The sequence below is a fragment of the Giraffa tippelskirchi genome, chromosome 9 (genome assembly GCF_054371585.1).
Source record: "Giraffa tippelskirchi isolate mGirTip1 chromosome 9, T2T-mGirTip1v1.2.pri, whole genome shotgun sequence".
Classification (NCBI taxonomy): Eukaryota; Metazoa; Chordata; class Mammalia; order Artiodactyla; family Giraffidae; genus Giraffa; species Giraffa tippelskirchi.
Window position 1 is genome coordinate 51052129 of NC_137283.1, and position 26970 is coordinate 51079098.

The window sequence follows — 26970 nt, forward strand, 5'->3', positions numbered from 1 at the left end:
GCTCCTGGCTTTGCAAAGGCTGTCAGGTGGAGGTGGGGGAGGGAACACTGGGGGTGCCACTGGCTGTGGTCCGGTGAGCTCACACCCTGGTTCATTTCTGTCTGTTCAACAGCTGTGGCTAAATTCTTCTCTGCCAGCTGTGTTCCTTGTGTCGATAGAGCAGCGTACCCCAACCTGTGTCAACTGTGCAAGGGGGCAGGGGAGAACCAATGTGCCTGCTCCTCCCGGGAACCATATTTCGATTATTCTGGCGCCTTCAAGTGAGTGAGACTGTCCTCTTCTCCCTGGCCGCCCATGTGTCCTCGGGCTAGGAGGCTCTTTCTCTGGGCCCAGATAGAGCTCTGTGAGCTAGTGGGGACCATCGAGGAGGTCCGGTTCTCCTGCTGTGCAGAGAAACTGAGTCCGCAAAAGGTGCTGGCTCTGCCAAGTGCATGATCTCCTCCAGTCCCCCAGCCCCACCCAGGTGCACCCTCACCTCCGCACCAGCCCAGAGAGCAGTCACCTCATCAGCACCTCCTCCTCCCTCCCCAGAGATCCCTGAATCTGGCTTTGACCCTCTGCGGTCCTGGGCTCCTCCTGCTGACTGCTGTCCCCTCCCTAACTACAGAGGGCCTGAAGGAGTCTTGTCATGAGCAGACCGGCCCCAGACTCCTGGCCAGGCAGCCGGACAGCCTGTTCCCTCTCCCCAGGAGGTAGTGATCTCTGCTTCACTGGGGAGCTCTCTCCTCCACCCCAGCCTCGTGCTGAAACTGATGTTTCTCCTCTTCCCCCATCTGCCTCTCGGACTCAGGCATTTTGTGGTGGTGGGGGAGGCCTCCCCGATTCTCTGCTGCTCAGGGTACATTTGTTACTTAGCCCTGGGAGGGAAAAAAACCATGTGGCAAGAGGTACTGCTTTTACCCTCTGCTGCAGAGGCTTGGGAACTCTTTTACATAGAAAGTCAAAGTTTTGCCCTCTCAATCAACCCTTAAGGGGGAAAGTGGGGGCCTCTAGCCAGCACCCTCTGGTTCTTTCTTCCTCAGAATCTATCTGCAGGTGGCCCCTGATGCCTACCCAGTGGGGGCCCCAGAGCTTCAGAGCCCTGTCCTCTGCAGGTCAGGAGCCCACAGAAGACAAGCCCCAGGGCCCCGATCCACAGGCAGGCATGAGGAACAAGCCGGGCCGCCCACTCTGTGCTGACTCTTCTGGTGCTTTCTCATCCCACAGGTGTCTGCAGGACGGGGCTGGAGATGTGGCTTTTGTCAAGGAGACGACAGTGTTTGGTAAGAGGAGGGAGAGGAGCCACGGGTACTATCTCCTTTGCTTTTCTTTCCTTTTATTTCATTGTAATTCCAAGTAGTGAGCTAATTTGACTCCTCACTTCCTGGAACATGATTATCAAAGTTCTCTGCAGAGCACAGCTCTTGTTTTTATGTGATTTCATATTTTAAGCAATCAATTTTCTTTGAAACTCCCTTGCCCACTGTCTTTCTCTTCTGCATCAGAGACACCCATGTCAAGGTATCTGACACATGTCCTCTGAGATAGATGTGGTCTTGCAAAATGTGTAGTGCTGGTCTGTGTTTCTGGATTCTAAGCTCACAGAAGCTTTATTGATCGTTATTGATTATGATGTGATCAAGGTTTTCCACTCAGCATTCTGTTTTAGAGAATTATCCTTGTTGTTGTGCTATACTTGTCTGGTTCAGTGGTTCTAACAGATGAGAAATGCTCCATGGAGAGCACATATTACATTTATTATCTACGGTTGTAAAGCAGTAGATACATCACTGTTGGTTTATCTTGCATTTCTCTGGCATCTAGTGAGTTTGATCATCTCAATATATTTGCTGGTAGTTTGGGCTTCCCTTTCTTCCTTTTTTCACCTTTGACTATCTTTCTATTGATTTTCATGCCTGTTTCTTTATGATTTTGATTCAAGGTGAGGCATTCCTCCTCTCTAGATAACTAGCTATGGTTGGTTCTGAGTGTTAGGAAAATTTCTTCTCATTCAACAAAAAAAATCTGTCAGTAACAGGTTTGTTGAACAGAAGTCCTTGATATTGATAAAGTCAAACCGGTCACTTTTGCCCTGCTGGCATATGTTTTGGGGTCTTTTAAAGATGCCATTTTCCATCCAAATCATAAAGATTTTCTACAGTGCAATTTATAGACTCGCCTCCTTAACACAGTCTTGTTTGTTCATATGTACTCTACCTAGGAAATTAGATATGGATTCCACTTCAGCATTCTCTCCCTTTATAGTGAGACCATTTTCCTTATAATAATGACTGTAAAAAATTCTACCCTTTTCCTACTGCTATGTGGAGCCACTTATACATAAAGCTTGTTCATAATCATGGATTCTGAGCTTTTTTGTATCACTGGTCTATTTGTGTTTTTCTGCTTTTATTCCTCTGGTTTGTAGTGGTTCTTAATAGCTTGTGGAGGTGGAAGTGGGAGAGAGAGAAAAAGAGAGAACCTTCCCCAAACAGTTTGCTGTTTATTTTCTAACTAAAATTTTAGAATTATTTTCTTGATTGCTTAAGGCATCATAGTTTAAGTAGAATTGTATTGAATTTAAATTGATCCATGAAAAGTTGATTTATTTATGCCAAATTTTCTAATCCCTGGATCATAATAGATGTCTCCCTTTTGATCACACCTCTTTTTAGGTTCTTTAATAGAACTTATAGAACTTAACAGTTTTCTCTTAGTCTCCTGCGTGGTTTGTTTTTGTCTCACTTTGGTTGCACAGCACAGCTTGAGGGATCTCAGTTCCCTAACCAGGGATTGAACCCAGGCCACCACAATGAAAGCACTGAATCCTAACTACTAGACCATCAGGGAGCTCCCTCCTGAATTTTTCTTTTTCTACATTGTTTAATGAAACTAATTGCAGTCACTCAGTCGTGTCTGACTCTTTGTAACCCTATAGACTGTAATCCCCCAGGCTCCTCTGTCCATGGGATCTCCAGGCAAGAATACTGGAGTGGGCTGCCATTTCCTCCTCCAGGGGATCTTCCTGACTCAGGGATTGAGCCCATGTCTCCTGCAGCCAGTTACCTGCTATTTGATGGTTTTACTTGCTATTATAGTATATTACATTCTGTATTAGTTTCTGTTCTGTTATTGCTAATGAAGGTAACACTTGATTTTTGTAGTGTTGCCTAGCTGGATTTTCTTGTTAGTTCTATTAGCTTTTTCTTAGTTTCACTGGCTTTTGTATGTAGGTGATTACATCATCTTTCCAGTAATTAGAATTTGTCTTTTCCCTTCCAGTGTTTATATCTCTCATTTCTTTAGTAAATTGTGAAATACAGGTCATCTGGTATTGTGTTGGCAATGTGACAAATGACATCTTTGCCTTGATCCTGATTTTGAAGTGACTTTAAATTTTCTTCTTTTAGTATGATTTTGCTGTAGATATTTTGATAACTAGCATTTATCAAGTTTAATACCTTTGCCAAGTTCTCTATATTACCAGTTTTCCAAAACTGAAAAAAAGCAAATAGATGTTGAATATATAAATACTTTTCTCTGCAGCTATTAAGATGATCTCATTGTTTTCCTTAATCCATTCTTGTCACGAACGTCTTTAGCTTCTTTGGCATTCAGCCATTCTTTTGTGAATGGAATAAACTGATAAATGTAAGAGTCTGACCTATTAGTTTAAAAATATTCTGTTATATTGAGTTAGCTAATTATTTTAGATTTTTCTGTTTATGTTCACAAGTAAAATAGGTCTGTAATTACTCCCTCCTGTACTTCTTTCTCTGATTTTGAGATCCAAATTATACTAAGCTCATAAAACAACCTGGGTCAGTTTTCATCACTTAATGTATTCTGACACAATTTACATGTGATATAGATCAACAGTTCCAAATCGGGATGGACTCACTCATACTATCTTTCCCCCTCTTTTGGATACATCCAAGTGTTGAGAAGTAATTCAACTGTATTTCTTTCTTTAAAATTTTTACCATTTTTATTCTTTCAGAGATGTGGGTTAAGGCGGCAATCCCTGACTTGTTTCCATCCTGTGACCCTTTGTAGGTGGGGTTGTCATGGAAACATATGGATCTGGTTCAGCCTCCTTGGCTTGCCAGGCAAGAGTTGCAACAATCCCAGAGCCTGTATGTTCCAATCAGAGGAACATGGGTTTGCCCTTAAGGCTTCCTGGGCACTGTCTTTACTTTTCCAAATGTTCTGGAGCAATCCACTGCCCTTCTGACCCCCAATTTTGTCAACTGTATAAGATGTCTCCTCCAGCTCAAATTCTATGGGGGGAGGAGGGCCACAGCTCATGGCTACTGACTGGGGTCTGCTCATCTGGACCCTCCTCTCCTCCACCTCCCCCTTCCCCCAGAGAACTTGCCAGAGAAGGCTGACAGGGACCAGTATGAGCTGCTCTGTCTAAACAACACTCGGGCACCAGTGGATGCATTCAAGGAGTGCCACCTGGCCCAGGTCCCTTCTCATGCTGTTGTGGCCCGAAGTGTGGATGGAAAGGAGGACTTGATCTGGAAGCTTCTCAGCAAGGCACAGGTATCCCCACCCACAGTACCCCTGCCTGCTTGGATCTGGTGGTGGGGAGGTTTCCTTCCTTCCTTCCCTAACTTCCCACCACTCTGGAAGATTCAGTGGCCTGCCTGTCTAGGCTGTACTCCATACAGCTGAAACAATGACGCCTCCTCTAGTGTGACCCACTGGCGGTGTCTCCCAGGCTGGAATAGAAGTAGGGGGAGGATGATGCAACATTCTTAAGACTCTAAGGTGCTCAGACCCCAGCAACTTTGTAAAGACAAAGCCATAACTGAGCTATGTCACAGGGATGCCATGAGACCCTCTACAGGAGGTCAACCCCGGTTCCTGCTCTCAAGTTCCAGATACTCTGTTTCAACCTGGTGTTTCAGTTTCCTGTTTACCACTAACATCATAATTCTCTTTCCCCTCAATTAGGAGAAGTTTGGAAAAAACAAGTCTCGGGATTTCCAGCTCTTTGGCTCTCCAAGCGGCCAGAGGGACCTGCTGTTCAAAGACTCTGCCCTTGGGTTTTTGAGGATCCCTTCAAAGATAGATTCAGCGCTGTACCTGGGCTCCCGCTACTTGACCACCTTGAAGAACCTCAGGGAAAGTGAGTGAGGGCCAGGCACGTGCTAAGGGCAGGCCTGTGTGGGTGGTGAGCCTTGGCTGAGGCCTTCAGGGAGCATCTCTCCACCCTCCACCCTCGCGTGCTATGGGCAGCTTGACCCTGCTCTGTAGTGGTCCCTTGGTCACCTTCCAGCCCCTGGAGGTCTTCACCGTGGTAGATGTAATGCGAGTGTGAGCATCTTCTGTGGACCAAGTTAGATGACAAGTGTCTCCAAAGGAGCATGTCACCTCCTGATAATACTGCTGCAGGATCCTGTGTGCGTCGGGTTGCCCAGCCCTGGTAGAGCAGTCAGTTTGCCTCCGAGGAAATGAGAAATATGAAGACACCCTAAGAGAACCAGGGCCCATTCCAGGATGAATCCAGAGCCCTCGTGGGACTCGGCCCAGTGCCTGGCCCCTGGACTTGGCCACAATACCACCCTGGGCCAGCTCAGCCATGGCTCTTCCTCCGCTGGAGGCTTCAGGTGGACTCTGGGTGAACGGGGAGGCTGCACTGTTGTTAGAGCTGGTGACTGCTGGCCTTAGAGGTGGCCAGGGTGGGGCTCAAGGTCTCCTAGACCATCTGTTGGGGCTGCCACTGTCTCTGCGTCCTGCAGCTTTCGTCCAGTGGGACCGAGATATTAGGCAAATCATTATGCTAAGGCTGGGAGGGTGGATTACAAGCCAGGGGAAGCCTCTCCAGGAACAGAAATGAGACACAAGGAGGTCTGCGCCTGAAGAAGGGGGTTGGGGAACTGCGGGTAGAGGGAGAGAGGAGCACGTGGAAGGTGAGGTGCGTGGGTGCCCGATTCCACTCTCCCCTGGAGGAGGAAGCTTATGCCCAGGGAGGGGCAGGGGCAGGCAGGGCACCCTGCGTGGAGCCGGGCTCCAGGGTGGTCGGCGGGTCTGGGTGTCCCTCGCTGGGCTCAGGACCCTGTTGACCGCTGTGTCCCCGGGCAGCTGAGGAGGAGGTGAAGGCGCGGTGCGCGCGGGTGGTGTGGTGCGCGGTGGGACCCGAGGAGCAGAGGAAGTGTGAGCAGTGGAGCCAGCAGAGCGACCAGAACGTGACCTGTGCCGTGGCCTCCACCACCGACGACTGCATCGCCCTGGTGCTGGTAGGGGGCCTGCTGCCGGCCTGTGAGCGGTGCGGGTGGGGGACCCAGGTCACCACATCTGGTTGGAGGGGAGCAGGGGCTCAGGGGTGCTTCGGCCCCCAGGGGGTCAGGGTCTGCTCGTGCCTGTGCAGAGTGGGGACAGACACAACTTTCTGTCCTCCAGAGTGTCTGTTGTGGACTTTCCACTCTTCTGATCTTAAGAACAACTCACAATGAATGCAGGTAATTTTGAAAATTTAGAAAGATGTGATGTAAAAACAAACAGAGCAATGGAACCTCGTGTGTGTTAGTCACTCAGTCATGTCCGACTCCTTGTGATCCCATGGACTGTAGCCACCCTCTGTCCACGGGATTCTCCAGGCAAGAACACCGGAGTGGGTTGCTATGCCCTTCTCCAGGGGATCTTCTCGAACCAGGGCTTGAATCCAAGTCTCCCACATTGCAGACAGATTGTTTACCATCTGAGCCAGCAGGAAAGCACCATAGTTAAGAGTTTCACTAATTCCTCGCCCTAGGATTCATCAATTCATCTCAGTTTAGTCTCGGAACAGTAGTGGATCATTCCACTTATGTCGTCTTGAGTCCTTTTCACTTAACAGTATATCTTGGCTATTTTCCCATGTGACACATGCTTTGAAAACATTTAAAAACATTCTTTCAGTGACTTCCCTGTTGGTCCAGTAGTGAAGAGTCCAGGGAGGTCTGCAGGGGGCCTTGGTTTGATCACTGTTTGGGGAAGGTCCCATGTGCTGCATGGTGTGGCCAAAAAAAATAAAAAATTATTTCAGGATATCTTGTGTATGGATGTGGCACAATTTAGTCATGACCCTATTCTTCTTTGTCCCCTTATTTTGATGTTCTCAATAACCCTGTGCTGTGCAGCCTTGAATAGAAATCTTCATCCACATCTCCAATTACGTTCAATACCGTTGAAAAAAAGTTATTAGTCAAGAGGGAGTTTCACAGTCTTGCTGAATCCATGTTCCAGTGCTGGAGTGTGGGCTCATTCATTCTGATGGTGAGCGAATTTAATTGGTTCTGTTCACTTGCTGAATACTTTGAGTGTAGCGCTAATGAGTGGAGACTAGACAAGACCAACCGTTCCCATCTGTCTCCTCAGTGAGGGAGGCTGGTGCAGGAGTGAATCCCAACAATATTCCAAGTACAGAAAGAATTTTTGTTCCGAGTCCCGGGGGTAAAGAAGCCACCTGCCAATGCAGGAGATGTGGGTTCAATCCTTGGGTCAGGAAGATCCCCTTGGAGGAGGAAATGGCAACCCCCTCCAGTATTCTTGCCTGGAAATCCCATAGACAGAGGAGCCTGGTGGGCTACAGTTCATGAAGTCAAAAAGAGTCGTTCACATCTTGGTGACTAAACAGCAGCAACAACTGGGCTGCCTGTTCCTGGTCTTCCCAGTGGAAGTGACAGCATGAAAAGCATGAAAAGGCCGGTAGAGAATTAATAGTGCACGTGGCAGTTTCTTGGGGTGCTCAGATCAATCCTTGCTGCTTCACCGGGGCACCTGACATCCATTCTCTTAGAGCTGTAAAGACATGCAGGATGGGAAATAGCCTGACTGTGGTGCTGAAGATATGCTTTGTCTTGGCAGAAAGGAGAAGCGGATGCCCTGAGCTTGGATGGAGGATATATCTACACTGCGGGCAAGTGTGGTCTGGTGCCTGTCATGGCAGAAAGCCAAAGTAGGTGGAAAAGAGTACCCTCTGGCTTATTCCCTCTAGGCTTCGAGGGCAGGGTAGAGAGGAGTAACCCCACTCGGTGGGTCATGCTGAGACATTAAAATGGACAGATATGTTCAAACAGGAGAATCAGGGGAAAGAATAGATGAAAGTGGCTGTGTTACCCTCATGGCCTGTTGTGGTGAGAACTGACAGAGCCCAGATTGATTTCCTCTTTTTGATTTTTAAAAAGATTTTAGTAAGTTATAATATATATACAGAAAAGTGCACATAAGTGTACAGTTCAAGAACATTTCACACAGCAGTGCATCCCCAAGCACTAGTGCCCACAGCGAGACACAGCAGGTCCTACAAGTCCTCTTGCATCCACCAGCCCTCTTACCCCAGGAAGGGGTGCTCCTGACTTCAAACGGCACAAATCGGTCCTGCCCATCTTTGAGCTTGGTGTAAAAGGAGTTGCACAGCATGTACCTTTTAAAAGGTACCTTTTAAATGTCTTTTGCTCAGCATTATATCTCGTTTTGGAGTATTCTGTTGTGACTCTGCTGCAGTTACTTATTTATTCTACTGCAGGTAAGCATTTGGGTAATTTCCAATGGTTGGCTGCTGTGGATAGTGTTGCTGTGAACATCTGGGTCCTTGTCTTTTGGTGAACACATACACACATTTCTGCTGCATGGAACTGCTGGGATGGTCTGTTTGGATTTGATTCTGCATGGCTGAGATTTAAGTTTGTGATTTCTCAGGTGGAGAAAGACAGATACCTTCTGATTTCACTATGTGGAATAGTTAAAAAATAAGTGAATAAATCAAACAAAAACAAATACACAGATTCAGGGAACAGAGTGGTGGATAAGAAAACAGGGAAAGAGAAATGGGGGAGAGGGCAATGGGTAATGGGGGTCAGCTGTAGGTGATGAATGGAAGCTAAAGTTTTGGTGGTGAGCACACTGCAGGTAAGGGGCTTCCCCAGTGGTGCAGTGGTAAAGAATACGCTTGCCAGTGCGAGAGAGGCAAGAGACATGGGTTCGATCCCTGGGTTAGGAAGATCCCCTGAAGGAGGAAATGACAACCCACTCCAGTATTCTTGCCTGGGAAATATCATGGACAGGGGAGCCTGGGAGGCTACAGTCCATGGGGTCACAAAGAGCACACACACACACACACACACACACCCACACACACCCACACACACCCTATAGGTATAGTACTCATAAAACTTACACAATGTTATAAACCAGTTGAAAAATGCTTCTCCAATAAAACAACACCTACATTCAAATTATCCATCACATGAGGCGGGGGTGATGAGATCTTTTCCCAAGGAGAAGCCAATTCCAGAGCCCAAAGTCATGGATGGAGAGTGCTGCAGGGACGTGAACAATGCCACCTTATCCTTCACCTCTCCACAGGGAACCAGAGGAGGCCGGGTGCCCCCACTGCCCACTGGTGAGGATTAGGTAGGAGTCCTTTGGTTGCAAATAACACCAACCAGTTGCCAAGTGGCTTAAACAAAAAAAGATAGTTGATTGAACTGTCCAGACGTTAGTTTCAGCAGTTGCACCCCTGGGTACATCCCCAGACATGTATGAAGATGTCAATGACCACAATGGAAGCAGTGAACTTAGGAACCATAACTCAGCTCAGTGAGTTACATACGACAGGAAGGCGATTTGAACTTAAAATCACAGTATTGAGGCAGATATCATATGATATCTCTTATATGTGGCATCTAAAATATGGCACAAATGAACCTATCTACAAACAGAAATAGACTCACAGACATACTGAACAGACTGTTTGCCGAGGGGGATGGGAGGAGGGAGAGGAATGGACTGGGAGTTTGGGCTTGGTAGATGCAAACTATTACTTTCAGAATGGATAAACAACAAGGCCCTACTGTATAGTACAGGGAACTATGTCCAATTTCCTGGATTAACCATAATGGAAAAGAATATAAAAAGACTAATGTGTATATGTGTTTAACTTAGTCACTTTGCCATAGAGCGAAGATTGACACAACATTGTAAATCAAGTATACTTCAGTTTAAAAAAAGAACTTAAAAACACAGTATTGGGTTGAATTGAAAACAAAAACAAAAAAGGGAAGAAACTTAGTGAAGTCTATAATACAACACCATGTATTTATGTTAAAAACAAACATACAAAACCATGCCAATATGCGTTTTTCTTTTTTCTTTTTTATTTTTTTTTATATATATATATATTTTTATTTTATAAATTTATTTATTTTAGTTGGGGGCTAATTACTTTACAATATTGTAATAGTTTTTGCCATACATTGACATGAATCAGCCATGGGTTTACATGTGTTCCCCTTCCTGGACCCCCCACCCACCTCCCTCCCCATCCCATCCCTCTGGGTCATCCCATTGCCCCGGCCCTGAGCCCTTGTCTCATGCATCGAACATGGAATGGTGTTCTGTTTCACATACGATAATATACATGTTTCAATGCTATTCTCCCAGAACGTCCCACCCTCACCTTCTCCCTCAGAGTCCATAAAATTGTTCCATGCATCTGTGTCTCTTATTCTGTCTCGCATATAGGGTTATCGTTACCATCTTTCAAATTCCATATATATGCATTAGTATACTGTATTGTTGTTTTTCTTTCTGGCTTACTTCACTCTGTATAATGGGCTCCAGTTTCATCCATCTCAGTAGAACCGATTCAAATGTATTTTTTTTAATGGCTGAGTAATATTCCATTGTGTATATGTACCACAGCTTCCTTATCCATTCGTCTGCTGATGGACATCTAGGTTGCTTCCATGTCCTGGCTATTGTAAACAGTGCTGCGATGAACATTGGGGTACACGCGTCTCTTTCAATTCTGGTTTCCTCGGTGTATATGCCCAGCAGTGGGATTGCTGGGTCATATGGCAGTTCTATTTCCAGTTTTTTAAGGAATCTCCACACTGTTCTCCATAGTGGCTGTACTAGTTTGCATTCCCACCAACAGTGTAAGAGGGTTCCCTTTTCTCCACACCCTCTCCAGCATTTATTGCTTGTAGACTTTTGGATAGCAGCCATTCTGACTGGTGTGAAATGATACCTCATTGTGGTTTTGATTTGCATTTCTCTAATAATGAGTGATGTTGAGCATCTTTTCATGTGTTTGTTAGCCATCTGTATGTCTTCTTTGGAGAAATGTCTGTTTAGTTCTTTGGCCCATTTTTTGATTGGGTCGTTTATTTTTCTGGAATTCAGCTGCAGAAGTTGCTTGTATATTTTTGAGATTAATTGTTTGTCTGTTGCTTCATTTGCTATTATTTTCTCCCATTCTGAAGGCTGTCTTTTCACCTTGCTTATAGTTTCCTTTGTTGTGCAAAAGCTTTTAATTTTAATTAGGTCCCATTTGTTTATTTTTGCTTTTATTTCCAATATTCTAGGAGGTGGGTCATGGAGGATCCTGCTGTGATTTATGTCGGAGAGTGTTTTGCCTATGTTTTCCTCTAGGAGTTTTATAGTTTCTGGTCTTACGTTTAGATCTTTAATCCATTTTGAGTTTATTTTTGTGTACGGTGTTAGGAAGTGTTCTAGTTTCATTCTTTTACAAGTGGTTGACCAGTTTTCCCAGCACCACTTGTTAAAGAGATTGTCTTTTCTCCATTGTATATTCTTGCCTCCTTTGTCGAAGATAAGGTGTCCATATGTGCGTGGGTTTATCTCTGGGCTTTCTATTCTGTTCCATTGATCTATATTTCTATCTTTGTGCCAGTACCATACTGTCTTGATGACTGTGGCTTTGTAGTAGAGCCTGAAGTCAGGCAGGTTGATTCCTCCAGTTCCATTCTTCTTCCTCAAGATTGCTTTGGCTATTCGAGGTTTCTTATATTTCCATACAAATTGTGAGATGATTTGTTCTAGTTCTGTGAAAAATACCATTGGTAGCTTGATAGGGATTGCATTGAATCTATAGATTGCTTTGGGTAGTATACTCATTTTCACTATATTAATTCTTCCAATCCATGAACACGGTATATTTCTCCATCTGTTTGTGTCCTCTTTGATTTCTTTCATCAGTGTTTTATAGTTTTCTATATATAAGTCTTTTGTTTCTTTAGGTAGATATATTCCTAAGTATTTTATTCTTTTTGTTGCAATGGTGAATGGTATTGTTTCCTTAATTTCTCTTTCTGTTTTCTCATTCTTGGAGTATAGGAATGCAAGGGATTTCTGTGTGTTAATTTTATATCCTACAACTTTACTATATTCATTGATCAACTCTAGTAATTTTCTAGTAGAGTCTTTAGGGTTTTCTATGTAGAGGATCATGTCATCTGCAAACATGAGAGTTTTACTTCTTCTTTTCCTATCTGTGTTCCTTTTATTTCTTTTTCAGCCCTGATTGCTGTGGCCAAAACTTCCAAAACTATGTTGAATAGTAGTGGTGAGAGTGGGCATCCTTGCCTTGTTCCTGACTTTAGGGGAAATGCTTTCAATTTTTCACCATTGAGGATAATGTTTGCTGTGGGTTTGTCATATATAGCTTTTATTATGTTGAGATATGTTCCTTCTATTCCTGCTTTCTGGAGGGTTTTAATCATAAATGGATGCTGAATTTTGTCAAAGGCTTTTTCTGCATCTATTGAGATAACCATATGGTTTTTTTCTTTCAATTTGTTAATGTGGTGTATTACATTGATTGATTTGCGGATGTTAAAAAAACCTTGCATTCCTGGGATAAAACCCACTTGGTCATGATGTATGATCTTTTTAATGTGATGTTGGATTCTGTTTGCTAGAATTTTATTAAGGATTTTTGCATCTATGTTCATCAGTGATATTGGCCTGTAGTTTTCCTTTTTTGTGACATCTTTGTCTGGTTTTGGAATTAGGGTGATGGTGGCCTCATAGAATGAGTTTGGAAGTTTACCATCTTCTGCAATTTTCTGGAAGAGTTTGAGTAGGATAGGTGTTAGCTCTTCTCTAAATTTTTGGTAGAATTCCGCTGTGAAGCCGTCTGGTCCTGGGCTTTTGTTTGCTGGAAGATTTCTGATTACAGTTTCGATTTCCGTGCTTGTGATGGGTCTGTTAAGATCTTCTATTTCTTCCTGGTTCAGTTTTGGAAAGTTATACTTTTCTAAGAATTTGTCCATTTCTTCCAAGTTGTCCATTTTATTGGCATATAGCTGTTGGTAGTAGTCTCTTATGATCCTTTGTATTTCTGTGGAGTCTGTTGTGATCTCTCCATTTTCATTTCTAATTTTGTTGATCTGATTCTTCTCCCGTTGTTTCTTGATGAGTCTGGCTAATGGCTTGTCAATTTTGTTTATCTTCTCGAAAAACCAGCTTTTAGTTTTGTTGATTTTTGCTATGGTCTCTTTTGTTTCTTTTGCATTTATTTCTGCCCTAATTTTTAAGATTTCTTTCCTTCTACTAACCCTGGGGTTTTTCATTTCTTCCTTCTCTAGTTGCTTTAGGTGTAGAGTTAGTTGATTTATTTGATTTTTTTCTTGTTTCTTGAGGTACGCCTGTATTGCTATGAACCTTCCCCTTAGTATTGCTTTTACAGTGTCCCATAGGTTTTGGGTTGTTGTGTTTTCATTTTCATTCGTTTCTATGCATAATTTGATTTCTTTTTTGATTTCTTCTGTGATTTGTTGGTTATTCAGAAGCGTGTTGTTTAGCCTCCATATGTTGGAACTTTTAATAGTTTTTTTCCTGTAATTGAGGTCTAATCTTACTGCATTGTGGTCAGAGAAGATGGCTGGGATGATTTCAATTTTTTTGAATTTACCAAGGCTAGATTTATGGCCCAGGATGTGATCTATCCTGGAGAAAGTTCCATGTGCACTTCAATATGCGTTTTTCGATATGTGTGTACCTTTGAAAAATAAATGAACACACTAAGCAATGTGTTTAATGACATTTTGCTTCTCTTTGTTCTTTCAGAATCCTCCAAAAGCAGTAGCATAGATTGTGTGCTGAGACCAACGGAAGGTGAGTTCAGGGTCAAGGGTATGTTCTTGTCCCTGGAGGAGGAGAGGTTGGGAATTTGAAAACAACCTCACAGAGATGCAGCCATAGAAGCTGTGAGTTCTTTCACAGATGCCAGTCATTCAGAGATGAGTGGCTGTGATTCTTGTTCACATGGACCCTCACACATGGCAGAGAAATCTCAGAGTTCCTCACTGTGTCCTGAGCATGGGGAGGAAGGGTGGCACATCCCCATCTCATATGGATGAGGAAGCAGAGCCCCGGATCTCACTCACAGCCGTGGATAATACTGTGCAGATCCTGGCCGGAACCAAGGTCCCATGCCCTGTGCACCAGCCCACCGCCCCCAGAGCCGGTGCCTCCTCAGCTTTGGTAGAGAGTGACGCTTGCTGGCAGCAGAGTCTACCAGGCATGAGCTAGCAGGAGGGGAGCTGCACCCCACTGGCCCTCCCTCAGTGCAGGGAGGTCATTGGGGACACCCCCCTGCATCCACTGAGCACTTGGTCTGGTGGCCGTCATTGTTATGGCCCCATTCAGTTGGCACGTTGCATGTTGCAGCTGGTGATTTATGCACTTTTGGGGTCACGCTTGTTGTTCAGTGTTTGTGGCTTTAGTAGCACACATCTAAAATTGAATTGCCAGGAACAATGGATGGCTGGTCAAAGACAGTCTGCAGCGGTCACTTCAAGGATCAGCTTAGTATGTCATTTCATAGCCCAGGTCTATCTCATCTTAACACAGAGCAGCAGCTTAAGCTGGGTTGGTCTATTTGACAATGACCAGTCATCTGGGGGGATTGTTGCCTGGTGATGCTTCTTAACCTTTGTGGGCCTGGGTTGCATGCTGTGCAGTAGAGTCCACGGACCAGGCCCTGGGAGGTTAAGACTTGCTCTTCTGTTTGTCCAAGGGTACCTTGCCGTGGCAGTTGTCAAGAAAGCAAATGAGGGGCTCACTTGGAACTCTCTAAAAGGCAAGAAGTCGTGCCACACTGCCGTGGACAGGACTGCAGGCTGGAACATCCCCATGGGCCTGATCGCCAACCAGACAGGCTCCTGCGAATTTGGTAGGAGTCCCGAGACAGTCATGGGTTGGTCATCCTGGGGGGTAGGCTGGGGTCCCCTGAGAAAGCCAGAGCAGGGAGGGGCAGGGATTTGCAGGCTGACCGCAGCCCACGGGACTCGTCTGGTGTTAGCAAGGTCCCCTTGGCTGCCTCCTTCAGTTTCTCACACAGCCTGCCCCACGCCCCGTCCACCCCACACCGAGGCGCAAAACTCGAGTGTCAGTCTGTCTCTCTGCATGCTAAGAATGGATGCAACTATTGGGAAGTTCAGAAGTCATTTTTTTTTCCACCTCCCGGAGCTCCAGATCTAAATTCTTCCCAGGCGCTGGCTCCCTAATTTGGGAAAAGCCACCTGTCTTCCTCATAAAAGGAGTCTTCTGCTACTACACAGAACTGACTTACAGAGGAAACCCAGTAAGACCTCCGGGCTTGTGCCTCAGCCTCCCCTCTCCTGCCCTCCCACCGCACACTATGGTCACACAGGAGCCACACCCTACCTGCCGTGGGCCTGGTGACGTGGAGTTGTGTGCCACGTTCTCGTTGCGGCCCACGTCCCGGGCAGGCTTCTGCTCCGGCGGGGCCCTGCTGCATTTTGAATGTCTTTGCGATTCCGCCTCGGCAGGCTTTCACGTGGCTCTGCTCCTCCCCAGGAGTGCACCCTGGTGTGGGTCTCTCCGACTCCACGGCTGCCTCCAGGCTGTGGGGAGGCTGCCAGGTCCACGGAGGGACACTCCCAGCATTGCCTGAGCTTGGCACGTGGTGTGGCTTTTCCAGTGGCAGGGGATGCACAAGTCAGATAAGGGGTGCTATTTGCTCGTTGGGACAGGGCTTCCTTGTCACTTTTATTTCCTCTCTCTTTAACCTGTATTAATCCATGTTAACTCCTCGTTGTTGTTTAGTTGCTAAGTTGTGTCCAACTCTGCGACCCCATTAACTGTAGCCCGCCAGGCTCCTCTGTCCATGGGATTTCTCCAGGCAAGAATATTGGAGTGGGTTGCCATTTCCTTCTCCAGGGAATCTTCCCGACCCAGGGATCGGACCTGAGTCTCCTGCATTGGCAGGTGGATTCTTTACCACCAGAGAAGCCCCCACTAACTTCTTAATGTGGGCTAAATCGCATGATGAGTTGGTCCAGATTTGGTTCAACAGCAAGGGCAGAGAACCTCCAGTAGAAGTGAATAGAGGCTTATTTCTCTCTCATGTGAGTGAAGCCCAAGGGTGGCTTGTCCAGAGCTGACAGGATAGCAACATGGTTTCAGGGACCTGGCTTTCAAATATCAGGCTGTTTTGACACGTATATGACTTCCATGCTCAAGATCACTCACGGCTCATGTCACATCTGGCGGTCCAGCTCCTGCTTCTGATTTCCACATGCAGAATGAAGGAAGGGAAGGGGAAGGGGCAGAACACGTATGCCAGCTGGCTTTTAAAGATGCCAGAACACTGGCCCCTGATACTCCTGCTCATATTTCAGGAGTGCGTGCCTGGCCACGTGGCTTACTAGCCACAGAGTCTGATAAGGCTCATCTCTGTTTTACCGGGTACCAGTTTTACCCCAGTAAAAAGCAGGGTTCCTATTACTGAGGAACAGGGGAGATCAGAACCTGGACATTTTGCAGCTTCTGATACAATGGCCATTGAGTTCATCAAGCTGAGTCCCCTGCTTGAGGCTGCAATGATGGGACGCTTTGTACAGTCACAGACTCTCTTCTCCAGCCCAAGTCAGGTTTCCTATAGTCTCAAATTTTTCTGAATCCTGTTGGGGCCCAGGTTGGTGGTAACTTGTTACTATGCATTCTAATGACTGTGTTCTGTCTGCCTTGGTCAATGTGATGAATGGAAACCAAGCCACATCTGTCACCTGTTAGGCAAAGACCATTTAATCTTGACACAGGTAGGAAGAGCTGACTCCCCATATTTCTTCTCTGCAGATAAATTCTTTAATCAGAGCTGTGCCCCTGGGGCTGACCCAAAATCCAATCTCTGTGCACTGTGTGCTGGTGATGAGCAGGGGCTGGACAAGTGTGTGCCCAACTCTAAGGAGAAGTACTATGGCTACACCGGGGCTTTCAGGTGAGTGCTGTGGCCCGGCTTCATCAGGACAGGGCTTTGTCCCTCGTCCTCCAGGATCTTGGCACACCACATTTCTTTTTTTCTCTTTGTAAAATATATTTCCTTTATTTTTAATTGGAGGACAACTGCTTAACAATGTTGCGTTGGTTTCTGCCGTACAAAACATGGGTCAGCCATAAGTACCAGAAGTATACGTATATCGCCTCCCTCTCTGCCCCCCGCCCCCTGGAACACCCCTGTAGCTTATCGCTGAGCACCAAGTTGAGATTCCTGTGTGGTACAGCGACTATCTGTTTTACACGTGGTGATGTTTACATCTCAGTGCTTCTCTCTCAGTTCGTCCCACCCTCTTCTTCCCCCTGCTGTGCCCCCAAGTCTTTGGCACGGCATTGCTAAGGGGCCTGATGTGGTCTGTCCGGGGCAGCCTGGGGGTCAGCTGATGGGCCGGCCGGGGAGGACTCCTCCCACCACACCCACCATCCCACGAGTGGGGACCGACCCCGGGGCTGTCTGACCTCAGCTCTGCTGGGCCCCTTCCTGTGTCCTGGAACCAAGGTCAATCTCAGTGGACCTCACTGTCATGTTCAGAATCAGATAGGGAGAGGTTGTGGTATAAGTCCTTTCGGCAACTCAGTTTAATGGGGAAGAATTCTCTTTCCCATAGGCACCACCTTCTCCCCCAGTCTAGGGAGTTATGTCTCATGTTTTTCTGCTCTCTGATTTTGGCCTTAGAAATGGCAGAGAAAGAGTGTTGCAGAGTGATTCTCCACTAGTGAAAAAAAAACCAAAAAATATTTTCAGAATTCACAAACTATAAACACTTAGTGAATTACAGTATCTTTTCACAGTTCTCATTTTTTCAATCCCGTTCATGCAGCTGTTACTTCTGAGTGATACGATTAGGGGTTTGAAGGGCAGAGTTCTCCATCCGTCCTTTTTTCTCTATTCGCCAAGAATATATTTCACCACCAGGTGGCGTCATGTATCTGAGAAACACTGCTCAAACTGGTCTTGGAATTTTTTAAATATAAATTCAGTAGCCCTCTCACCAGTGATGGGATGATATAAAAGTAGCTTTTGCTATACTCTGAGGGACTTATTAAATATTTAATGAATGTAGGAAAAAATTTTAAGGTGCTAAATTTTTGCACGTGGAAAAGTTGTGGTGTGATTCCACTCAGAAATACTGAACAGACAACTTGTCTGAAAAAAAAACCATGAGGTTTTCCTTTTCAAACCTATATTAAGGCACTATTTCACTGAAAACACATACACTTTAGAATTCCTATTTATACTAGAAGGAAATCTTTGTCTTTTGCTCAACTCGAAAGTTGGAACTGGAAGTTCTGTTCATCTCCCTGTTTCTAACATCCTCATACATTGCTGGTTCTCCATTTTTAAATGTCAGCTATTGTCTGCTGACTTTTTATTATGAAAGAAGAAAATCTAGCCTCTGTTACTGTTCCTGTGCCTCTTCCTCTCATAACCCCAAGCTTCACCTCCTTTTAGTATCCAACAAGAGTATGATGTATTTAGGGCTTACTTTATTATGAATATGCAAATATTAGTCTCATACTAAATATGTGATATAATAAGATTATATTTCCCTTACTGTACAAAGTTTTTTTTACTCTGGAGTTGGTAAGTGTCTTATTAAACTTTGCTTAACTTTCTACACTGCTTTTAAAAAATCACTCATTCATTCCCAAACCTTCTACTCATAGCATAAATCTCCTAATATTCTGTGCATAAACAGACTGGGTGCTGCCCCAGGTTCATCATTTACCTGCAAATGTTGCATCTGAAGTTTCCACCCTCCTTCCCAGTCTAGATTGGTCCTTTCTAGGCCCCCCGAACAACTGTGGTCCTGGGATTCCCCTGAATCATCATTCTGGGATTTTCCATTGTCTTACTTCCTGTTGAAGAACTTGTTTTCTGCATCCCACATCTTTTGCTTTCTGGATTTTGTTGCGACAGAGCATATCTTCTTGAGAAAGAGTGAATAGGAGTTGCTGGGTTTTGAGTATTAACATGTTTAAAAACATCTTTAGTCCACCCTTGAAGGGATTTATAGTTTGACTGAATAAGTAAGTGTAGGCTAGAAAAAATTTTCCCTAGGAATTTTGACAGGATTTCCACATCTGGGAAATGGCAGCATTAACTGGTTTGACCAACTGTCCCACAAAAAACAAGGAAAAATGTTGGATTCAGCACAAACACACACACAGACACTTTCCTAAGAGCATTGAATAACTGACAAAGTAACAAGGGATTATTAGACTAAAATCTAAGGAGAATAGGGACTCAGGGAGCTAAGTGGAGCCACCTTGTCCTGAGGACAGTTAGCTACTCTGACAAACTTACACTCAGAGGTTACATACACCTTTAGGGTAGGAGTGAACCAGAGGTAGCTTCCACCCCACTCCCATAGGGCTTCAAGTTGCCTAGATGCTAAGGAAAATACACACCATCCCTGAAAAAGTGAAACCATGGGCCAGCTCTTACATGAATTTGCAGCTCTAACTTGTGTCTCTTAGGATGGTTCAGAAATTCTCAACTCATAATTCTAAAAAAAGTGACCCTAGACTAGCAAGATCACTCCTGTAAGAACCTGTCTGGAAGACAGCATCTTCAGGTTAGGCCTCAAAGACTGCTCAGAAATACTCTTTGAATAATAATGAGCCAGACACAGTAAAAAGTAACTATAACAATGTTAAACAAACACACAGGGAAGAAGTTACCAGAAGTGGAAAACAGAAGAATCAGCAGGTTAGTGTTTTTAAAAGGAATAAATAGAACTTCTAGAAAGGAAAAAAAGTACAGCAAATGAAGTTAGCTATGCAGCTCACCAATTTAACAGATTAAACGTAACTAAAAAGAGAAGTAATGATGTGGAAAATATATGAAAAAATTATGCAGAATGTAACATAGAAAGAAAATAAACATATTCAGAAATTTAAGAGCATTAATCCATTGTCTTCTAAATTTAGAGTTTCTGATGAGAAAGCTGATAGCGGTTTTTGATCCCTAATTCTTTGTATATGACATTTTTTCTTCTTGAAAAGAAAAATTGTTTTTAAGTTTTCAGCAGTTTATTTTTGGCTTCCTAATTCTGGGAGATAAGTTTTAGAAAGCTCATGAGATGTTTTAGTAAACATATCTACACAAAGAATATTTTTTTGAAGAGTAAATATGACATATTTGATGCATATTTATCTCTAAATTTCAGAGATTAAACAATGAATGAAAAATACTCTTTAGGAAAAATGAGTTCGGGGTTTCATCCACTGTAAAATGCTTTGCAAGTTATTTTCTTGAAAAGTTTTTGATTTTAAAAAATAAAAGAAATAAGCAATAGTTGTAAAAATTATTTTTTAATCTCCCTCCAGTGTTCTGAAACTTCAAGAGGGTATTTATGTGGGTCTTCTTTTAATCCATTGGATGGTGCGTGTGTCTTTACACTGCATGTATATAGGCTCTATTTAGCCCTCCTGTTCTCAGCTGCTTTCAGTGGTACCTAGTACTTCCAAATGTTGAGTCTTTCTGGAGTTCTGCTGTGCACATCAGCTTTCTCCTTGGGTGTCCCCCACCCAAGTTGGACACTTGGTGTCCAATTTATGTCACAGCTTTCTTTGCTCTGTTGGGTCACTTACCTCTCTCCCATTTGATCTCTGATTTCCAAATGACATTATTATCTTCCCTCTCTCCCTCTTGCCTTCCTCTCACTCACAGATTTGTGGCTTAAAAAAAAAAATTTCATTCGTGCCATGTTATTGGCATTTTAGAAGGAGGGAGGGTACTCAGAAGCTCAGAAGTCTTTGAGCTACCGTTTTAAACTCCAAAGTTCCTGGACATATTTGTCTTTATTTTTTCTATGTTTACTTCCATGTTGCAGTTTTTGGAATGTGTGTTATAAATAGTTATGAAACTTCTAATAGTTTTTCCTCTCTGGCAATGTTTTTATTCTCTGGAACAATTTAGGTGCCTGGCCGAGGGCGTTGGGGACGTTGCATTTGTGAAAAATGACACTGTCTGGGAGAATACTAATGGTAGGTGAAGGTGTTTCCCTTTCCCCTTCAGAGCCCAGTCTTTGCCATCACAACATAGCCTACTGTTGTGGAAGTCCCAGCGCGGGCTGGAAGAGAATTTCCTGACACAAAGTATTTCAGAAAGGAGTGACTTTATAACAACAAGGAGCAGAGATAATGAGGGTGCTGCAGGCACAGCGGGCCAACCTCCTGTCAGACCAGGGAGAGTTGGCCGAACGCTGTTAAGATAGCATCCTGGCTCAAGGGAGAGCCACCTCTTTCCTGAGTTAGTAGCCAATTTTTATAGCCTCAAGATGAAAATTGCTGCTGGAAGGGTTAGGGCGCTAGAGGGTGAGTACCAGGGTAGGCATTTTTTCCTGTTAATAATATGGAGTCAGGAAACTGGTCGGTAAGGATCAGGTGGGCTTCTGGCAATGGTTACAATGGGGCTCAGTCAGTTTCAGAGGTGACCTTGCTTCTGGGCCACAGAAGCACGCCATTTGCCTGTCTCAGCTGATCAGAAGTTGAAGGTGAATGATACTAAAAAAAAAATTGAACAAGTAAAATTTCCCCCTTTTTAAAAAGGAAGTAGAAGCCTTCATTCAGCCCCTATGAGCTCTCAGTGTGGAGACTCCTTGCGGAGTGAACGAGGGCAAATTCACAGGCGGATGATAAAAGGGAAGATCCGCCAGCCAGTAGAGAAGTATCCACTCTTTCTTCTGACCTCTGGTGAAAACAATAATTATAAATTCAAGACTCTCAGCAGTTTGCTACCTTCCAAACTGCACCTCTGTGCACCTCTGTGCTCACCTCCCACCAGCCTCCCCACCCAGAGGGAACTACCGCTTCCTCCCCCAGAGAAGGAACTACCTCAACTTTCCACCTCCCTCCTTCAGTGACAGCTACAGTCCTAGCCTCTTCTTCCTCAAGTCCCTGGGGAGAGCGACTGAGGCCAGACATGTAAATTTTGGGGTGATTTGAGTATCGAATAGACAAAGCTAAGAGATTGGAGGAAGTATTTTCTTGAGGGGAGAGGGCAAAAGGAGAGAAGCAGCCATGTGGCCAAGGAAGCCGTATTTGCATACACACAGGCGGGCATGCACACAATTGCATTTTGAATTCAGGAACCTTGAATCTAAGTGATCTCCAGGGCTCAGATGAGTATAGTTTTAAGCTTCTCTGGGATTTTGCAGCTGTATTTTATTGAAATTGATTTAAATATATTTGGTAAACCCCTAAGAGAAGTTCCTATCCTTCTTCTAGTTACATTAAGAACATTGGAATATGAAAGGAAACAATTTCCTCTTGAACACAAACCAGCACTTCTATTTCTGGAACTTGCTGGAAAATATGGATTTTCCATATTTTTATAATATACATCCCAATGTAATAGCTTTATATAAAATTATTACATGCTGTAAAATCCACCCATTCGGAGTGTCCGATTCAGTGATCTCCAGCACATTCACAGTGGTGCAGTTGCCAACGAAATCCAATTGGAGAACGTTCACAAAACCCCTTAAAGAAGCCCTGCTCCTGTTTGCAATCCCTTCCCCACACCCCCAGAGCTGGCAACCACCAATTCACTTTCTGTCTCCAAAAAATAGATTTGCCTATTGTGGGCATTTCACAGAGATGGAATCCTACGATAAGTGGTCTTCTATGACTGGCTTGTCTTACTTTGCATCATGTTTTCAAGGTTCATCCATGTGGTAGCATGTGTCAGAACTTGGCTCCTTCTTGTTGCTGAGTAAGACTCCATCGTGAGGATATAGCGCTAATATTTGATACATTTGAAGTCTGTATAACTTGAGGAGCTTTATTTGTTTTCCTTCACGTGTGTGCATTTCAGGAGGCCGGTGGGTGGTCATAGCCCCGGAAAGGAGGCTTTGACTCAGCCAAGCAGCCGTGGCTGATGCTGCCTTCTCTCTGTCTCCAGGAGAGAGCACTGCAGACTGGGCTAAGAACTTGAATCGCGAGGACTTCAGGTTGCTCTGCCTCGATGGCACCACGAAGCCTGTGACGGAGGCTGAGAGCTGCCACCTGGCGGTCGCCCCGAATCACGCTGTGGTGTCTCGGAGTGACAGGGCAGCACATGTGGAGCAGGTGCTGCTCCACCAGCAGGTAAGGGTCACGGGGCCTCCTGCCTGGTCTTACTTGCAGGGGCTCCCCTCAGGTGGGCAACCACAGAGCTCAGCGGATCTACTCATCTCCAGCCATTCTTCCTCTGCCCCCGCTTGAAGCTGGAGATGCCAGTATTTGTCCACACTGTGGGGCTGCCTTGAGTCTCAGGCCCCTGGACCTGTGCTCACTGCCCAGCCAGGAGATGCTGTCTCTCCTTGAGCCTACTGTTGTTCTTCCGGCAAATGAGGGCGGCAGCGACTGAGCCTTCCTCTCACAGCTAGGTAGAGAGTTGAGTTTCTTCTGTTGATTTCTGCAGAGCCTGGGCTGGCTGGGCAATGTTCTCAACAAGGCCCCTGCATTTGTAATCTCTAAAAACAACCAACCCAGAACCTCTATGGATTTAAGGCTATCTATGTGAAGACATTTGAAAGAAATCCTATAATTTCCTTAAAGTCTGGGATTTTTCTATTAGCTTGTCTAGTTTTGTGTTAAAACGGCATGTTTTTTCCTAGATGTGCTTTAAAGACAGTGACCCTAGGGTGTAAAAATAGGCCCAATAAGTAGCATGAATGGGGCTCCCACTATGCACAGTCACAGGTGCTGATAAGAGGTCTGCTACCATGAGGGTGCTTGGTCCTTACAGCTCACCTCTGGAGGAGCCCTGGGCACAAAGGAGGAACCATGGTTGGGGGAGGCTAGGTGACCCTCCCAAGGCAATGACCTGGTCTGTGGCAGAGAGGATTTCCCAGGCAGACTGCCCCTCTGCGAGAGCTGGCCTATTAGAATGCTAGAGGTGATTAACCTTGAGGACGGATCTCAAACTCCTCATCTGGTACCTAGTCACCCATAAGAAGTTCTGAGGGTGGAGGCCACAGATTAAGAAGCAAGGCAAGATGGTGCGAGGTGAGATCAGAAGTGGTGAGGCGCCTGGGCGCTGGCCTGGGGCCTGGAGCAGGGGGTACAACAGGGCAGGGGAAGGCTCAGCCAGGACAGTGGATCGATTCTAGAACTCAGCCCATTTTGCCCCACGGTCTTCCTGCAGCTGATCCTGCACAGCAGAAATTGCCTCCCAAGTCCATATCTCACCTCTTTTCCTCAGCTGGTCTCTTACTGTCTGCCCTTCTGACATAGGCTCTGTTCGGGAAAAATGGAAAAAACTGCCCGGACAAGTTTTGTTTGTTCAAATCTGAAACCAAAAACCTTCTGTTCAATGACAACACTGAATGTCTGGCCAAACTTGGAGACAAACCAACGTATGAAAAATATTTGGGGACAGAGTATGTCACGGCCATTGCCAACCTGAAAAAATGCTCAACCTCCCGTAAGTGGAATATAAATAGCATCACTGAGAAACCGTCTTTCATGAAGGTCAAAGTTGGAGGGTCAAACATTTTAGGGGTGATGGGGTTTAAAAACGTTAAGGCGATACGATGTCTCTGTACCTCAGAGCTGGAGATGGTGAAGGACTGGGAGGCCTGGTGTGCTGCAGTCCATGGGGTCGCAAACAGTTGGACATGACTGAGCGACTGAACAACAAATACCTCAGGAAATTATGCTCTCATTGATGAAGTGAAAGAATTAGAGAATAAAATAAAGCAGTAGATAATATACTAAATTTTTATAACGCTGATAGCAATTGTAAATATGTGTATGCATGTAAATATATCTATGTACGTAAATATATGTATGTATGTATGTATATACATGGGCTTCCCAGGTGGTGCTAGTGGTAAAGAACCTGCCTGCCATTTCATATAAACATACGTACACATGTATATAAATATATGTTGAGAAATGGCAAACTCTGATTTCTAGGCAGTTACCATAAACAGTAACCATAGAGCATACAAATTCTCAAAAACCATTTTAGCCAGGAAAATATATTGACAACAATTTAAAAATGTTTAGAAGACATAGCAGAGTGTTGTAAGGCTCCATGCAATAATTCCCAAATCTTAGTGAATTCCGCCTCCTCTGTGCACTGGAGTCATCCAGGTTCCTGTTCCTAGTCCCTCCCCAGGGGAGTTGGAGACATTGGTGGGGCTTGTGTGGTGGTCCGGGGGGAGGGGGAAGGCTGGGAATCTCTACATCAGTGGTTCTCAACCGAGGATGATTTTGCCCCTGAGGCATTTGTCGATGCCAGGAAGTTTTTTTAATTCTGATGACTTGGGGCAGGGGTGCTGCTGGCATCTGTGGGTAGAAGCAGGGATGCTTCTAAACAAAGCACAGAACACCCTTCACAATCAAGAATTCCCCAGCCCCAACTGTCAGTAGTGCCAAGGCTGGGAAACCCTGCTGTATTCACGGATATCTCGGGGAATCGTGATGCAGGTGGATCTAGGGCTACACTTAGAAACTCTGCTGCAGGGCTGCACAGACTATACACCTCTGGAGGGCAGGGCTCCTCTGTCTGTGCTGAATCTCCAGCACTTACCAGAGACTCTTACAAAGCAGGTGTTCAGCAGGGATTCATGGGTGAATGAGTGAATGAGGAGGTAGACACTACTGCAGGCAGATTTGCATGAAGATGATCAATTGCTCACAGAAGAAATTCAAGGACCATGTGAACTTGAGAGTGTGACAGCTGACTCACCTGGAGACAAGTGGGTGGGGGTTGTGTCACTCAGGCCGGAGCAGGAAATCTCTGAGCTCAATGAGGACTAGAGCTTCTGTGTGCTCCCTTGGGCCCTGCTGCTCTTAGCAGGAGGGGTCATTGGGAAATACGGGGATGGCAAGATTTGACCTACAGTGGGGAAGAAGGGCGGAGGGAAGTCTGTTTTAGTGTCTTCTTTGATTGATGTATTGATTCCAAGAAAAAAAAAAAGGAATCCTTTTCTGAATCTCTGGCTTTGTTGTGTCCCACAGCGCTTCTAGAAGCCTGCGCCTTCCTGATGAGGTAAAGCCTGCAAAGAAGCTAGCCTGCCTCCCTAGGCCTTGGCTCCTCCCTGCTCTCAGCCCCGATCTCCAGGCGCAAGGGACCTTCCTCTCCCTTCCTGAAGTCGAATTTTGCCGAGCTCATCAGTATTCACAATTCCCTGCTGTCATCTTAGCAAGAAATAAAATTAGAAATGCTGTTGATTTTCATTCCCTATAAAATGCCAATTATCTTCTCTTGAATGTCGTACTGAAATCATGTCTGACCAAATACCTGCCCAGTGGAACCTATCCTTCCCTGTTTTCCAGGTTACATCTGCCTCCCACTTTCCTGCAGTTTTGTGTTTGGTGTCTGATGGTCTGGAATCTAAGGTCAGGCCAAGCAACTATTTTCCTCTAGGGTACCTGGCCGGTTACATAGTTGTCTGTGTAAGTGTATGTTTGAGTGTGTATGTGCATATATGTGTGTTTCTAAGGTGGGGGAAGAAATAGAGAGTAGGGATCAAGTGATCAGTGGAAGAAAGTGGGTGTCAAGAAGGTTTATGAGTATTTGGTATTTTAAGTAAATAGCATCAGATGTAATAAATGTACAAATATAGACAACCAGGGGAAAACATGGAATACATTGGGCCCTCCATGTCCCTGGGTTACACATCCTTGAATTCAACCAACAGAGGACTGAAAATATTTGAAAAATTTCAGAAAGTTTCAGGATGCAAAACTTGAATTTGCCATGTGCTGCCAACTATTTACATATCGTTTACATTGTATTAGGTGTTGTAAGTAGCCTAGAGGTGATTTAAAATGTATAGGAGGAAAAAAAAAAGATAAAATGTACAGGAGGATATGCATAGGTTGTATGCAAATACTACATCATTTTACATAAGGGACTTGAGCATTCTTGGATTTGTCCTGGAACCA

At 44.9% G+C, this 26970-nt stretch overlaps 1 protein-coding gene across 3 annotated transcripts in view; it reads left to right on the forward strand.

Moving 5' to 3' along the window:
• The window catches only part of LTF (lactotransferrin), a 39376-nt gene extending 13105 nt beyond the window's left edge, over positions 1-26271 (forward strand). For 2 of the 3 annotated variants that reach the window (XM_081525958.1, XM_081525956.1), the window contains exons 5-17: positions 113-260; positions 1207-1262; positions 4349-4527; positions 4942-5116; positions 6073-6227; positions 7837-7927; positions 13846-13893; positions 14798-14953; positions 16882-17023; positions 21005-21072; positions 22991-23175; positions 24307-24496; positions 26041-26271. In XM_081525958.1, the coding sequence (XP_081382084.1) occupies positions 113-260; positions 1207-1262; positions 4349-4527; positions 4942-5116; positions 6073-6227; positions 7837-7927; positions 13846-13893; positions 14798-14953; positions 16882-17023; positions 21005-21072; positions 22991-23175; positions 24307-24496; positions 26041-26075 (1628 nt within the window). In that variant the 3' untranslated portion in view covers positions 26076-26271. The remainder of the gene's footprint in view (positions 1-112; positions 261-1206; positions 1263-4348; positions 4528-4941; positions 5117-6072; positions 6228-7836; positions 7928-13845; positions 13894-14797; positions 14954-16881; positions 17024-21004; positions 21073-22990; positions 23176-24306; positions 24497-26040) is intronic. The other variant, XM_081525957.1, reaches the window with a different exon arrangement.
• Positions 26272-26970: the final 699 nt, after the last annotated feature.